At 43.7% G+C, this 16,176-nt stretch overlaps 1 protein-coding gene across 3 annotated transcripts in view; it reads left to right on the top strand.

The window, feature by feature from the left end:
* The window catches only part of EIF2S3 (eukaryotic translation initiation factor 2 subunit gamma), an 87,760-nt gene that overhangs the window by 22,142 nt on the left and 49,442 nt on the right, over positions 1–16,176 (top strand). For all 3 annotated transcript variants that reach the window (XM_070750690.1, XM_070750688.1, XM_070750691.1), the window contains exon 5: positions 1,328–1,422. In XM_070750690.1, the coding sequence (XP_070606791.1) occupies positions 1,328–1,422 (95 nt within the window). The remainder of the gene's footprint in view (positions 1–1,327; positions 1,423–16,176) is intronic.

Here is a 16,176-nt window from a genome sequence, read left to right as displayed (position 1 = left end):
AGAGAGTGTCCGCAACTTGGGTGTCCTCCTCGATCCACAGCTCACATTAGAGAAACATCTTTCAGCTGTGGCAAGGGGGGCGTTTGCCCAGGTTCGCCTGGTGCACCAGTTGCGGCCCTATTTGGACCGGGAGTCACTGCTCACAGTCACTCATGCCCTCATCACCTCGAGGCTCGACTACTGTAACGCTCTCTACATGGGGCTACCTTTGAAAAGTGTTCGGAAACTTCAAATCGTGCAGAATGCAGCTGCGAGAGCAATCATGGGCTTCCCTAAGTATGCCCATGTTACACCAACACTCCGCAGTCTGCATTGGTTGCCGATCAGTTTCCTGTCAGAATTCAAAGTGTTGGTTATGACCTGTAAAGCCCTTCATGGCATCGGACCAGAATATCTCCGGGACCGCCTTCTGCCGCACAAATCCCAGTGACCAGTTAGGTCCCACAGAGCTGGCCTTCTGCAGGTCCCGTCAACTAAACAATGTCCTTTGGCGGGACCCAGGGGAAGAGCCTTCTCTGTGGGGGGCCCGACTCTCTGGAACCAACTCCCCCCAGAGATCAGAATTGCCCCCACCCTCCTCGCCTTTTGTAAGCTCCTTAAAACCCACCTTTGTCGTCAGACATGGGGGAACTGAGATAACTTCCCCAGGCCTATACTGTTTATGTATGGTATGTTGTGTGCATGTTTTTTAAATTATGGGTTTTTAGTTTTAATTATTAGATTTGTATTGTATATTGTTTTTCTATTACTGCTGTGAGCCGCCCTGAGTCTACGGAGTTGGGCGGCATACGAAAGAAAGAAAGAGAAAGAAAGAAAGAAAGAAAGAAAGAAAGAAAGAAAGAAAGAAAGAAAGAATATTTCAACCCACATTGGAGAAAGGGTGTTGGTCTTACCTGACACGCCTTTTCTCTGGATGGTGGAGATAGCATCCATCCCCATGCAGATGTCAGTTCAGCACTGGGTAACCTCGGACTAGTCATCAAGGGCCATGCATCTGTCTGCAGTGATCCCTTTGTCACAAGCTGAGGAAAATGGCAGGGAAACGTGATTTTAAAGATTGCAGATTTGGTCCAATGAGATCCAATGAGAATTAACCTATTCCTTGATGCTGTCTCCACCCCCCAGAGAAAAGGCGTGTCAGGTAAGACCAACACCTTTCTCTATTAGAATCTTGTAGTCTCTCAAGAAAGATACATCTTTTTTCACTTTTACTATATGTCAAATTTCATGGTTTTTTTTACATTTCTACACCTAATAATTAATATAATTCTTTTATGAGGAAATATTATTTATGGTTATTCTTTTTTCCCCTTTCCTTATATTATAGACATGTCTCTTTTGTGGATTGTCCTGGCCATGACATTTTGATGGCTACTATGTTGAATGGAGCAGCTGTCATGGATGCAGCTTTACTGTTAATAGGTATTTATTAGTGACATTGCAATAGATCCATGACATTATTGTGGCTAAGGAATTTTACTGTAATATTATGCTTGCAAATTACATTATGTCATGTTATGCTGGAGACGGAAACAGTCTGGATGCATTCCTAAAGATATAGTGGCTATTGGGACAAAGAGAGCAAGGAAATAAATGACCACGAGTAGAGAAAGCCAAGTAATTCTCATATCATCCTCATCTGAGGAATAGGGTAGCATAGAAATCAAATAAATAAATAAATAAATTTTCTTAACGATGAATAAGAAGATTCAAGCACTGCTGTGTAACCATCAAATGCATTGCATGATTGCTTTTAATAAGGTTTTGAAGCAAGTTAATATATTATGTACTCTTTCTCTGCTGGAAAAATAGGTAGTTTCTAAATCTCCTTTTCCATATTAACTTGTCATTCCTGAACAAGTAAAGGCAAAGAGAATGGTGTCAGAAGTATGCATTTAGATCATGGAGAGCTGCACACCTCATATTCCATTTAAACACAGAGAAGTATAGGCTTCTGGAGTCATGTTCTGTGTATGCTTATTTGTTTTTAAATAATCTTTATTAAACATATACATTAACAGAAGAAAGGGCAGAATGGAAAATAATACATATATCAATTATTGATACAATCATATATATCATATTGAAGAACAAAATAAGAAAAAGAATAGAAAAAAGAGAAAAAGGAAAAAAGAAGGGTATAGATAGAAAGAGAAGATTATAAGGATAAGAAAAGAATGGGGAGGAGGGCAGCTGATATCTGGCACATCAGTAATATACGACCTCTGATTTGAATATGTAGATGGAGTAAACTTCCCTTCGGTTTTATTAACTCTTGGTAAAGTAGTAGTTGATTTTAACGTATAAATAAACTTTGTCTAACATATGATATTACTAATTTATCAATATTTTAAGGGTTTGTACATACTGTTTGTTGGATGTCGACAAGTTATATCAATCAATGTCTTATGTAGGTTGTATATAAGTGTTGTAATGTAGATTACGTCATAAGTTGTTATCTATAGATAATGTGGTTGTTGGGCAGTCTTTTTTAAAGATTTTTAGAATTTTTTTTGTCTTAACCAGTAGTACCATTTGTCCCAGGCTCTGTAGAAATCTGACTCATCCCTATTTTGCAATTCCATTGTTAATTTTGACATTTTGGCCCATTCCATAATTTTGGTTAGAATATTTACAATAGTTGGACTTTTTTCTTGTTTCCAGAATTGAGCGCATTCCATAATTTTGGTTAGAATATTTAGAATAGTTGGACTTTTTTCTTGTTTCCAGAATTGAGCGTATAAAATTCTCGCAGCAGTGAGAAAATGGAGTATAATGTAACAATCTTCTTTTTTAATATTTTATCTAAGAATACCTAATAAAAATAACTCGGGTTTTAATTTAATATTTTGAGATATACTCTGATCTAACAAGTTTTTGATTTTTTGCCAATATTTCTTGGAGATCTCACAGGTTCACCAAATATGGTAGTAGGTTCCAGACTTTTCCCCATATTTCCAACATAAAGGTGACATATTTGGGTACATTTTAGCAAGTCTGGCTGGTGGTAGGTGCCACTTATAAAACATTTTGTATTGGTTCTTTTTGTACGGAATTGCCATAGTTAATTTATAGTTTACGGTCCACATTTTTCCCCATTTGTTTATATTGATTGAATATCCGAAATTTTGGCCCCATGCTACCATTGACCTTTTTATTACTTCTTCTATTGTGTCATCTTGTAGGAGGAAATTGTATATTTTGGATATTGATTTCTTTTGTGGGCTGAGAAGAATTGTCAAGCAAGTTGTTGTTTTGAAAGCCACATTTATTTTTATGTTCATTGTGTTTTGATTTAATTTGTAAATATTGTAGCCAGTCAAGTTTAATTCCTTTTTCTAAAAGATTCTGTATTGAAATTAAGTCGTTATTGCTATCTAACAATTGGTTGTATGTTATTATTTTATCTGGGGAAAGGGTGTTTGGAGAGATAACTGTTTCCATTGGGGATATCCATTTTGAGATAGAGAGGTAATGATTTAGTTTTATGTACTGCCAAGTATCAATTAAGGCCTTTCTTATATAATGTTGTTTGAAATACGTTGATAGAAACATAGAAGTCTGACGGCAGAAAAAGACCTCATGGTCCATCTAGTCTGCCCTTATACTATTTTCTGTATTTTCTCTTAGGATGGATATATGTTTATCCCAGGCATGTTTAAATTCAGTTACTGTGGATTTATCTACCACGTCTGCTGGAAGTTTGTTCCAAGGATCTACTACTCTTTCAGTAAAATAATATTTTCTCATGTTGCTTTTGATCTTTTCCCCAACTAACCTCAGATTGTGTCCCCTTGTTCTTGTGTTCACTTTCCTATTAAAAACACTTCCCTCCTGGACCTTATTTGACCCTTTAACATATTTAAATGTTTCGATCATGTCCCCCCTTTTCCTTCTGTCCTCCAGACTACAGTGATCCCCCGGTTATTGCGTCCCTGACCATTGCGAATGGGCTACATCGCGATTTTTCAACCCGGAAGTAAAAACACCATCTGCGCATGTGCGCCCTTTTTTCCTATGGCCACACATGCGTAGATGGTGTTCCCCGCCGGGCAGATCAGCTGCTGGGCGGCTTTCCTGGGTCTTTCCCCTCTTGCTGGCGGGAGGGCGAGAAGCCCCCCCAGCACCCGCTCGCCCTCCGTTCGCCCGCCCTTCGCCCGGCCACCCGCCATTTGCTCGCTGCTCGCCCGGCCACCCGGGTTCGTTTGGCTTCGGGACTCAGTTGGGAAGCGGCACGGGTGTTTTAAAAGGTCTCCGCCGGCATGGGGGGCTTCTTAGCACCCCCCCAAACCCGGGTTGGGGGTTCGGGGGGGGGTAGGAAGCCCCCCATGCCGGCGGAGACCTTTTAAAACACCCGTGCCGCTTCCCAGCTGAGTCCTCAAGCCAAGCGCAGAAGTTAGCCTTGAATCCCTTTGAATCCCGCCGCTTCTGCTGGATACGGGCGATGGGGGGGCGAGCTGCCACACCCCTGGCTTCCGCACCGCTCGTCCCACCCACCGCCCGTATCCAGCAGAAGCTGCTGGATTCAAAGTGCTGGGGTGGGGGGCTGTCGGGACACCCCCCCCCCACCCCAGCACTTTGAATCCCGCCGCTTCTGTTGGATACGGGCGATGGGGGGGGCGAGCTGCCACAGCCCCTGGCTTCCTCACCGCTCGTCCCACCCACCGCCCGTATCCAGCAGAAGCTGCTGGATTCAAAGTGATTCAGGGAACAGAATGGAGCCTTCCGCGGCGGGGCTGGTAGGAGGGGAGCCGAGGGGATAACCGAGCCCAGCCCCGTGGGATTCGCCTTCCTCCCGCTTGCAGCCGAGTGATCGTGGGCTCCTTCGCAACCTCAGAGAGCTTCCTGGTTTTTGTGAGCTTTCATGCCCAGGAAGCTCTCCGAGGTTGCGAAGGAGCCCAGGATCACTCGGCTGCCGGCGGCAGGAAAACGAATGTCACGGGGCTGGGCTCGTCTCCCCCCCCCTTAGCAACCCCGCCGCGGAACGCTCCATTCTGTTCCCTGCCGGCCCGATTGAGCGGCCGGCGGTCTCCATTCAGGGAACAGAATGGAGCCTTCCGCGGCGGGGCTGGTAGGAGGGGAGCCGAGGGGATAACCGAGCCCAGCCCCGTGGGATTCGCCTTCCTCCCGCTTGCAGCCGAGTGATCGTGGGCTCCTTCGCAACCTCAGAGAGCTTCCTGGTTTTCGTGAGCTTTCATGCCCAGGAAGCTCTCCGAGGTTGCGAAGGAGCCCAGGATCACTCGGCTGCCGGCGACAGGAAAACGAATGTCACGGGGCTGGGCTCGTCTCCCCCCCCTTAGCAACCCCGCCGCGGAACGCTCCATTCTGTTCCCTGCCGGCCCGATTGAGCGGCCGGCGGTCTCCATTCAGGGAACAGAATGGAGCCTTCCGCGGCGGGGCTGGTAGGAGGGGAGCTGAGGGGATAACCGAGCCCAGCCCCGTGGGATTCGCCTTCCTCCCGCCTACAGCCGAGTGATCGTGGGCTCCTTCGCAACCTCAGAGAGCTTCCTGGTTTTCGTGAGCTTTCATGCCCAGGAAGCTCTCCGAGGTTGCGAAGGAGCCCAGGATCACTCGGCTGCCGGCGGCAGGAAAGCGAATGTCACGGGGCTGGGCGCTAGCTCTCGCCGCTTTCGAGCTGAGTCCTGAAGCGAATTCGCTTCAGGACTCATCTCGAAAGCCCGCTAGCGAGGAGCCGAAGATTGGGGGCGGCGCGGCTGTTTTAAAACGTCACCGCCGGCATGGGGGGCTTGCCAGCACCCCCCGGACCGCCAACCCGTGTTTCGGGGGCTGCTAGGAAGCCCCCCATGCCGGCGGCAACGTTTTAAAACAGCCGCGCCGCCCCCAATCTTCGGCTCCTCGCTAGCGCTGCGGAAGTTAAAATCACCATCTGCACATGCGCAGATGGTGTTTTTACTTCCGCAGCGCTACTTCGCGAAAACCCGCTCGTTGCGGGGGGTCCTGGAACGGAACCCTCGCAACGAGCGGGGGATCACTGTATACAGATTGAGTTCATTAAGTCTTTCCTGATACGTTTTATGCTTAAGACCTTCCACCATTCTTGTAGCCCGTCTTTGGACCTGTTCAATTTTGTCAATATCTTTTTGTAGGTGAGGTCTCCAGAACTGAACACAGTATTCCAAATGTGGTCTCACCAGCACTCTATATAGCAGGATCATAATCTCCCTCTTCCTGCTTGTTATACCTCTAGCTATGCAGCCAAGCATCCTACTTGCTTTCCCTACCGCCTGACTGCACTGTTCACCCGTTTTGAGACTGTCAGAAATCACTACCCCTAAATCCTTTTCTTCTGAAGTTTTTTGCTAACACAGAACTGCCAATACAATACTCAGATTGAGGATTCCTTTTCCCCAAGTGCATTATTTTACATTTGGAAACATTAAACTGCAGTTTCCATTGATTTAAACATTTATCTAGTAAAGCTAAATCATTTTCCATATTACAGACGCCTGCAGGAATATCAACCCTATTGCACACTTTAGAGTCATCGGCAAATAGGCAAACCTTCCCTGCCAAACCTTCCCCTATGTCACTCACAAACATATTAAAAAGAATAGGACCCAGAACAGACCCTTGTGGCACACCGCTTGCAACCTGTCTCTGCTCAGAATACTCGCCATTAACAATAACTCTCTGATGTCTACGCTTCAGACAGCTGCACCTTCATCCAACACCTTTGTGACAGAGTCAAAGAAATCAATGAGATTAGTCTGACATGATTTCCCTCCAGTAAAGCCATGCTGATTTGGGTCCAATAAGTTATTGTTTTTTAGGTGCTGATTTATCCTCTTTTTGAGTAGAGTCTCCATCATTTTAACTACAACTGATGTCAAGCTAACTGGCCTGTAGTTACCAGCTTCTTCTCTACTGCCCTTCTTGTGGATAGGCACAACACTGGCCATTCTCCAATACTCAGGAACATCTCCTGTTAACAGGAATTGGTTAAACAAATCAGTCAGGGGGGGTAGCAATGACAGATCTGAATTCTTTAAGAACTCTGGGGTGGATGCCATCTGGACCCATTGCCTTATTTATCTTTAATCGTTCAAGTTCTTCTAAGACAGTGATGGGCAACCTTTTGAGCTTGGTGTGTCAAAATTCGCCAAAAAACCAAGCATAACTCGGGTGGTGTGTCACCTTGAGAAAAAAACATAATTTTGTGATATTTATAGTTTAAATCAGTGTTTCCCAACCTTTTTTGAGCCGCGGCACATTATTCACATTTACAAAATCCTGGGGAACATTGAGCGGTGGGGGGGGGGCAAAAAAAAGTTTGGACAAAAAAATATCTCTCTTCCTCCCTTTCGCTCTATTTCTCTCTCCCTCTTTCTCTCCCTTCCTTCCTTTCTTTCCCCCTCTCTCTCCATCTCTCTTTGTTTCTCCCTTCTTTCCTCTCTTTTTTGCCCTCCTTCTCTCTCCCTCCTTCCCTCCCTCAATGTCTTTCCCTCACCCTCCTTCCCCCCTTTCTCTCTCTCTCTCTTGCTTTCCTCTCTCTCTCTTGCTTTCTCTCTCTGTCTGTCTTTCTCTCTCCCTCTCTTGCTATCTCTCTTTCTTTTTTCTTTCTCTCTTTCTCTCCCCTCCTCTCCTTCTCTTACTATCTTTCTCTCTCTTTCTGTCTCCCCTCTCTCCCGTCCTCTTGCTATCTCTTTCTCTCTCTTCTCTCCCCCCTCCTTCTCTCTCCCTCTTGCTATCTCTTCTCTCTTCTTTCCCCCCTCTCTCCTCTCTCTCTTTCTCTCTGTTCTATCCCCCCTCTCTTTCTCCCTCTCTTGCTATCTCTTCTCTCTTTCTTTCCCCCTCCCCTCTCTCTTCTCTCTCTCCCTCCGTTGCTATCCCCTCTCTTTCTCTCTGTCCCTCTCTTGCTAACCCCCTCTCTCCTCTCTTGCTATCTTTCTCTCCCCCCTCTCCCTCTCTTTCTCTCTCCCTCTCTTGCTATCTCTTTCTCTCTTTCTTCCCCCCTCTCCCTCTCTCTTTCTCTCTCTCCCTCTGTTGCTATCCCCTTCTCTCTTTCTCTCTCTCCCTCTCTTGCTATCTCTTTCTCTCTTTCTTTCCCCCTCTCTCCCTCTCTCTTTCTCTCTCTCCCTCTCTTGCTATCCCCCCCCTCTCTCTTTCTCTCTCTCCCTCTCTTGCTATCTCTTTCTCTCTTTCTTTCCCCCCTCTCTCCCTCTCTCTTTCCCTCTGTTGCTATCCCCCTCTTTCTCTCTCCCTCTCTTGCTATCTCTTTCTCTCTTTCTTTCCCCCCTCTCCCTCTCTCTTTCTCTCTCTCCCTCCGTTGCTATCCCCCCTCTCTCTTTCTCTCTCTGTCCCTCTCTTGCTAACCCCTCTCTCTCCCTCTCTTGCTATCTTTCTCTCCCCCCTCTCCCTCTCTTTCTCTCTCCCTCTCTTGCTATCTCTTTCTCTCTTTCTTTCCCCCCTCTCCCTCTCTCTTTCTCTCTCTCCCTCTGTTGCTATCCCCTTCTCTCTTTCTCTCTCTCCCTCTCTTGCTATCTCTTTCTCTCTTTCCCCCCTCTCTCCCTCTCTCTTTCTCTCTCTCCCTCTGTTGCTATCCCCCCTCTCTCTTTCTCTCTGTCCCTCTCTTGCTAACCCCCCTCTCTCCCTCTCTTGCTATCTCTTTCTCTCCCCCCCTCTTTCTCTCTCCCTCTTGCTATCTCTTTCTTTCTCTTTCTCCCCCCCTCTCCATCTCTCTTTCTCTCTGTCCCTCTCTTGCTAACCCCCCCCCCTCTCTCCCTCTCTTGCTATCTCTTTCTCTCCCCCCTCTCTCCCTCTCTTTTTCTCTCAGCAGCGGCAGCAGAGTGATCAGCTGTGAGGCGGAGCTTCGGAACCGAGGCACCGACAGCGGCGGCTAGACATGTTGTGCCCAGCTAGGAGGCGGTGTTCTCGCCCCCCCCCCAGCTGAAACTGACGTCCGGCCGGGGCGATTCTTCCCCCGGGCGGACAGGCATGCATGTGCTGCCAAAGGCAGCGTGTGGGCGAGCCTGCGCTCTGCGCAGGCGCACCCAGCTAGGAGGCGGTGTTCTCGCCCCCCCCCCCCAGCTGAAACTGACGTCCAGCCGGGGCGATTCTTTCCCGGCCGGACAGGCATGCTGGCATGCTTGTGCTGCCAAAGGCAGCGTGTGGGCGAGCCTGCGCTCTGCGCAGGCGCACCCAGCTAGGAGGCGGTGTTCTCGCCCCCCCCCCCAGCTGAAACTGACGTCCAGCCGGGGCGATTCTTTCCCGGCCGGACAGGCATGCTGGCATGCTTGTGCTGCCAAAGGCAGCGTGTGGGCGTGCCTGCGCTCTGCGCAGGCGCGCCCAGCTGGGAGACGGTGTTCTCGCCCCTCCCAGCTATCGCAAATATCGGCGCCGCATGTCACCGAAAATGGCTATGCGTGTCAGTGCTGACACGCGTGTCATAGGTTCGCCATCACTGTTCTAAGACATCGGCTTATAAGATCACTGGAGTTGAATCCATACAGCTGGAAGCAATGCTATATCCCTCTATAGTATTATTTTGTAAGGTGTCTTTTGAGAAAACTGAACAGAAGTAGCTATTGAAATGGTCAGCGATCTCCTTATTCCCATTAATGCATGTATTATTCCCAGTACTAAACTTCGTGATGCTGCAGTTTTTCTTCTTCCTATCACTAATATATCTGAAGAAGGTTTTATCCCCCTTCTTTACAGATTTGGCAATTTCTTCCTCTTTTGAGGCTTTAGCAGCATATATTATCTGTTTCGCCTCCTTCTGTCTCATTTTATACACCTCTCTATCAGCTATACTTCCAGACTCTTTATACCTCCTATAGGCAGCCTTTTTTTCATTAACTATAGCCCTTATATCATTGCTAAACTATAGCGGTTTCTTCTTCCTTTTACCTTTAGTTATTTGTCTTACATACAGTCCAGTGGCTTTTAAGATGGCCTTTTTTAATTAAGTCCATTGGGTGCTCGCTCTTGCCATTTTATTCCTCCCCTTTAATTCATTATTTAAATATTCCCCCATTGCATTAAAATTTGTTTTTCTGAAATCCAATACTTTGGTTGCAGTATAGGATTGCTCACAATCAGTTTTTACATCAAACCACAAACATAGATGGTCACTGCAATCTAAATTTTCTCCCACCTTGACCTCTGAAACCCAATTCCCATTCATAAAAACTAAATCTAGAATATTCTCCCCTCTAGTTGGTGTCTTATCAGCTGTGCCAGAGCTGCTCCTGTAAAGGCCTCTACTATACTCTTACTTTTGCATGTAAGGGCACTGGGGATATTCCAGTCAACATCAGGCATGTTGAAATCACCCATAACCACAATATCTCCCTTCACTGCCATTTGAGTAATTTCATCCACCATCTTCTTGTCATATTCCTCAGATTGCCCTGAAGGCCTATAGATCACCCCAATTCTAATGACAGAACCTTCTTTATTTTGCATGCAAATCCAGAGTATCCAGATCTTTACATGTATTTTGAATTAGTGTTGTTTTTAGACTTTCTTTAATATAAATGGCTACTCCACCTCCCCTTCTCTCTATTCTATCCTTCCTATACAGTGTATATCCTGGTATGGATATTTCCCATTCATTAGAATCCTTAAACCATGTCTCAGTTATGGCAATCAGATCCAAATTATCTCTAGATATTATGGCCAGAAACTGATTAATCCTCATTGGTCGGGGACAGAAATCATCCACATCAGTTACATCTCTGTCCCCTTTACCTAGTTTAAATGCCTGTCCAAAAAAGTTTTGAATTCCTCACTGAGCACCTGGGTACTCTTTATGATGGATGCAAACAATCCCTCTTAAACAACTACCTATTAGACCATCTACTGACATAATGACTTACATAGCCAAAACCTTCAGCTTTACACCACTGCCTTAAGCACACATTAAACTCTCTGATACAAGTTGTTTTATCCTCCTGGCCACAAACCGGTAACACCTCTGAGAAAGTTACTGAATCAGTTATTTTTCCCAGCTCCACACTTAGACATTGAAAATCTCTTTTTACTACATTAACATTTTTCTGGGACAAATCATTTGTGCCAAGATGCACCACCACATCAACCTTATTACCTTTACTCACAGTCTTGACAATGTTTGTAATCCGTTTCCTGTCCCTGCTGGCAGTGGCCCCTGGGAGACACCTCATTACCTTCACCACATCCTTACTCTGTCCCAAATCAACAGCTCTAACAGTCGAGTCACCCACAAGAAAATGTGTCCTCTTTTTATTTCTGCTAACTGCAGAAACACTATGCACCTCACTTACAACAACTTCCCCTCATTCTCCGCCTGAGGGGCCTTGCTAATATCTGCAACAGCCTTACTATTTAAATCCGCAAGAACATTATAGGAATTCGATACAGAGAGACCAAAATTGCTATGTTTTTGCTCGACTGCACGTAATCTTCCTGAACCGACAGTTGTCCACACAGCCCTCCTCCTCGGGGGGCGCTGTGGAAGTGGAGGTTGCACACATGGCTGCATTACAGCACGTGCCTGGGACAATCTTTCCACTTCTGACTGCAAGCTACAAACTAAGGACTGCAATCTAGAGATCTCTTGTGAGTATCTGCTGTTAAGAAAGCGTGCCACCCTGTTTGAAGGTCATAGCCTTCAAGCGTTAGTAATCTTCATTTTTTTAGGGTTATCCAATCTTTCAGTAAATTGAGCATTGAGACCTGGTAATACAATTCCATGTTGGGAAGTCCAAAGCCACCCCTCGATCTGTGATCTTGCAAGTTTTTAATTTTGATCCTCGCCTTTTCTTTTTTTTTGACCAAATGAATCTGTGAATTTTTTAATGGAGATTATTAAAGAAAGATCTATTTAATTTAATTGGGGCTGTTTGAAAAAGATACAGAAAACGTGGGAGTATGTTACATTTGATTACAGCGATCTTTCCGATAAAGGAAAACGGGAGTCTTTTTTCATATCAGTAATTAATTTTTCGTAGTTATCTTTTTTGATCATACTACAATTAGCTCTAATCCACAAGCCTAAGTATTTAATCTTCCTAGTGGTTTTGATTTTGAGAGTTTCTTCAAGTACAATAATTTGTTTTTGTGTCATATTTTTGTTGTTATCTTAGTTTTTTCTCTGTTAATTTTTAATCCAGCAACATCTCCAAATTTATCAATTTCTTTAATCAAATTAGCTGCAGATTCCAGATAGTCTTGTACAATAAACACCATATTGTCGGCAAATGCTTGTACTTGATATTGTTCTTTTCTAATTTTTATTCCTTGAATTTCATTGTTATGTCTTACGTAGAATTTCTAAAGCAAGGATAAAGATCAGTGGGGCTAAAGGACAACCCTGTCATACACCTTTCTATATGTTTATTTTATCGGTCATATCATTATTTATCAGTATTTTTGCTGTTTGATAGGAGTATATAGTTCTAATGAGTCTTACAAAGTTATCTCCGAATTCCATGTTCGTCAGTTGTGTTATGAAGAATTGCCAGTGTAGACTATCGAAAGCCTTTTGAAGGTCAACAAATATGAAGGCTACTGGTTTGTTGATGTTTTTAGTGTAGTATTCTAGAGAGTCTAAGATAATTATTGCATTTGTTTCAATGTTTCTCAGCGGAAGGAAACTGTTTTGGTCTGAATGTATTATAGTGTTTAGTATTCTCTTGAGTCTTCCTGCAATAATTGAGGTGAAAATTTTATAATCTGAATTAAGGAGAGAGATCAGATTGTAACTTTGAATACAGGCTCTATCTTTAGTATCTTTGGGGATTAGGGTTACATACACCTCATTCCAAGACGTAGAAAGCTTAGCTTCCCCTAGAACTTCATTAAAGAGATCTAACATTATGGGTTCCAAAATTTCTTGAAATTTTTTATAAAATTCGGCAGGTATGCCGTCTGGGCCCGGGTTTTGTTCCCCCCCCCCCCCCGCAATTGCGTTACTTAATTCTGTTACCGTAATTTTATCATTTAACATATTATTATTGTTGTTGTTGTTGTTGTTATTGTTGTTATTGTTGTTATTATTATTATTATTATTATTATTAATTAGATTTGTATGCCGCCCCTTTCTGAAGATTCGGAGCGGCTGGTCTTCTTTATTTATCCTGGTCTTCTTCATTTATCCTGGTCTTCTTTATTTATTTTAGTTAATTCTAATTCCTTAGATAATTTCAATGTTAATTGTTCGTTTGTTTCTTCTTTTTTGTAAAATTCCTCAAAAAATAACTTAATTATTTGTTTTTTATTATTGGCTTTTGTCTTTAGGACCCCCCTATCGTCGTACAGGGCCTCTATAGTTTTATCGGCTTTTTGGTGAGCAAGTTTTGCTACAAGCCATCTCCCAGGCTTGTTTGCGAATTCAAACTGTTTTTGTATGGCAATCATTAATTTACGCGAAAGTTCCTCTTGGGTTCTTAAATTTATTTCGTGCTTTATTACATTTATGTCTCCTTGGATTTCACAATTATTTGGTTTAATTTGTAAGGTTTTCTCTAAGTTCTGTAATTTTGTGTTTAATGTATGTAATTTATTTTGGGTTTGTTTTTTCTTTTTGCTTGAGTATGCAATATAAATTCCCCTTGCATAGGCCTTCAAAGTGTCCCATAAATTGTGTGTAGATGTAGTCCCATCATTGTTGATTTGGAAGAAACAACGCAATTCTTGTTTTAATGTTTTTAGAAGTCTTGAAAATTGTTTGATTCGTATTCCATCGCCGTGCAAAAGTGTTGGTTGAATCTCTCCATTTCAGCAATACGGGGTTATGGTCTGACCAGGCACTCGGGAGGATTTGTATATCAGTTATTTCATTAATGAGTTCTAAATTAGCCTAAGCCATGTCGTTACGTGACCAGGATTTGTGTGGAAAAGAAAAAAGGCAATATTGTCTAACATCAGGGTTAAAATAACACCATACATCTTTTAGAACAAATTTGGTCGATAGTTGTTCAAATGTAGCTGGTAATTGTTTTCTTAATTTTGTTTTATTTGAACTTTTATAATCTTTTTTCTTATCCAAAATTGCGTTAAAGTCACCAATTATTATTATACTTTCTAAGTTTAATTCTGAGATTTTTTTGTGTAGGTTTGCAAAAAATATGGATTTATTGATGGGGCATAAATTGCTACTATAGATATCTTTCTTATTCCAAGTGTAATTTGTATCATTAATATTTGTTCATTTTCATCTACATAAATTAGTTTGGGAGTAAGTTTGGGTTTAACAAAAAGGGCTATTCCTCTTTTTTTAACACATGCTTGAGATGAGAAGATTTCCCTGAGCCTGGGACAATGCAAAATGGCAGCGTCTTGCTTTTTAATATGGGTTTCCTGGAGACATGTTATGTCGATGTTTTGTTATATTAATTTATGAAAGTTTTTTTCTCTTTTAATGGGTGCATTGAGGCCATTGTTCTTGACAGAAAACAGATTTATTTCATTGTATGATGATTTCGTTTGTTGGTTCTCTTCTCCCTTCTCGCCTCCGCTTGAGCTCTTGTCGTTGGGCCATCTTTTCCATATCCTTGTCTTATTGGTTTAGGTCCTATTTCTTTGTCAGATAGAATGTCTTCTGAACTGAGTTTGTCTAAGCTGGCTTTTTCCTTGAGGTTTTGAGGCATTCATCTTCTACATTTTTGATTACCTGTTCGTAGAAGTCTTTTGCATCTTCTATAGAAGTAATCTTATATATTTTTTATCAACAAGGGATATAAGTATACCCTCTGGTGTTAACCATCTAAATGGTATTTTATTTCTATTTATTTTTTCTATTTGGTGGTCAGCACTTGGCATGGTTTCCATTTTTCCTTGACACGTCGTGGGACTTGAGAGAGAATTATTACTTCTTTTCCTTTGTATGTTACAGAATTTTCTTTTGATAAGTTGTAGATCTAATCCCTTATAATACGCTTGATGAACCTAATATGGACTTCTCTCGGTAAACGATTTCTCTTTGCATAACTCGTTGAAAATCTATAGATTTTGTCTATTTGCTGTATCATTTCTTGTGCGGTTTTATTAGTGATGGTTGTGAGGATTTCCGCCATCACCTAGAGTAGGTCCTCGTCATTTGATTCAATGATTTTGAAACCTTAGAAAGAATGCAGATTTCTCGAGTTCAAGGTTTATAATTGCCTCTTCCAAATTTTTGTTTATGTATTCTGTTCTGCATTCTGCATATTGTAGTCGAGTCTCCATTCTTTCATTTAATTCTTCAAATTTTTTAATTTTTTGGTCATTCTGCGTGAGAATTCCATGTACTGTCTTCATTCTCTCATCAAGACATTCTACACATGGTCATCAATTTTTTTAATGTCCTCCTTCATTGCACTCATGCTTCCCGTCATTGCCTCGTAATTTCGGTCTATTGATTCTTGCATTTTGACCAGCATTTGTTGCAAGGAGGCTAAGGTGATGGCTGAAGCTTGGTTAGTTTGTCCAGGCCTTGGTTATCGTATTGGTGTTGGTAGATGACATTTTGAATATACAGTGATCCCCCGATCATTGCGAGGGTTCCGTTCCAGGACCCCTAGCAATGATCGGGTTTTCGCGAAGTAGCGCTGCGGAAGTAAAAACACCATCTGCGCGCAGATGGTGTTTTTACTTCCACAGCGCTAGCGAGGAGCCGAAGATTGGGGTTCCTGGGAAGGGGACTCAGCTGGGAAGCGGCGCTGGGGTTTCCCCACCGCCCACGCAAACTCCTCGCTGCCGCTCGCCCGCCCTTCGCCCGCCCACGCCACTCGCTCGCGCTGCTTCCCAGCTGAGTCCTGAAGCCAATTCGCTTCAGGACTCAGCTGGGAAGCGGCGCGAGCGAACGGCGTGGGCGGGCGAAGGGCGGGCGAGCGGCAGCAAGGAGTTTGCATGGGCGGTGGGGAAACTCCTCGCTGATGCCCGCCGCTCGCCCTCCCGCCAGCAAGAGGGGGAAGACCCAGGGAAGCCGCCCAGCAGCTGATCTGCCCGGCGCCATCTACGCATGCGTGCCCATAGAAAAAAAGGGTGCGCATGCGCAGATGGTGTTTTGACTTCCAGGTTGAAAAATCGCGATTTAGCCCGTTCGCAATGATCGGGATCGTGATACCCGGGGGATCACTGTATTCCAAACAAATTCCAATTTAGTCATACAAAGCAAAGGGGATGTGGATATGAATTTCAGTGTTAGGACTGTTTGTCTTAGTTTGAGATAATTATATTGGAATAAAGGGT

Source organism: Erythrolamprus reginae, chromosome 4 (assembly GCF_031021105.1).
Source record: "Erythrolamprus reginae isolate rEryReg1 chromosome 4, rEryReg1.hap1, whole genome shotgun sequence".
NCBI lineage: Eukaryota > Metazoa > Chordata > Lepidosauria > Squamata > Dipsadidae > Erythrolamprus > Erythrolamprus reginae.
Note: the sequence above shows the minus strand (reverse complement) of the source record. Positions and strands in the feature narration are given on the sequence as shown.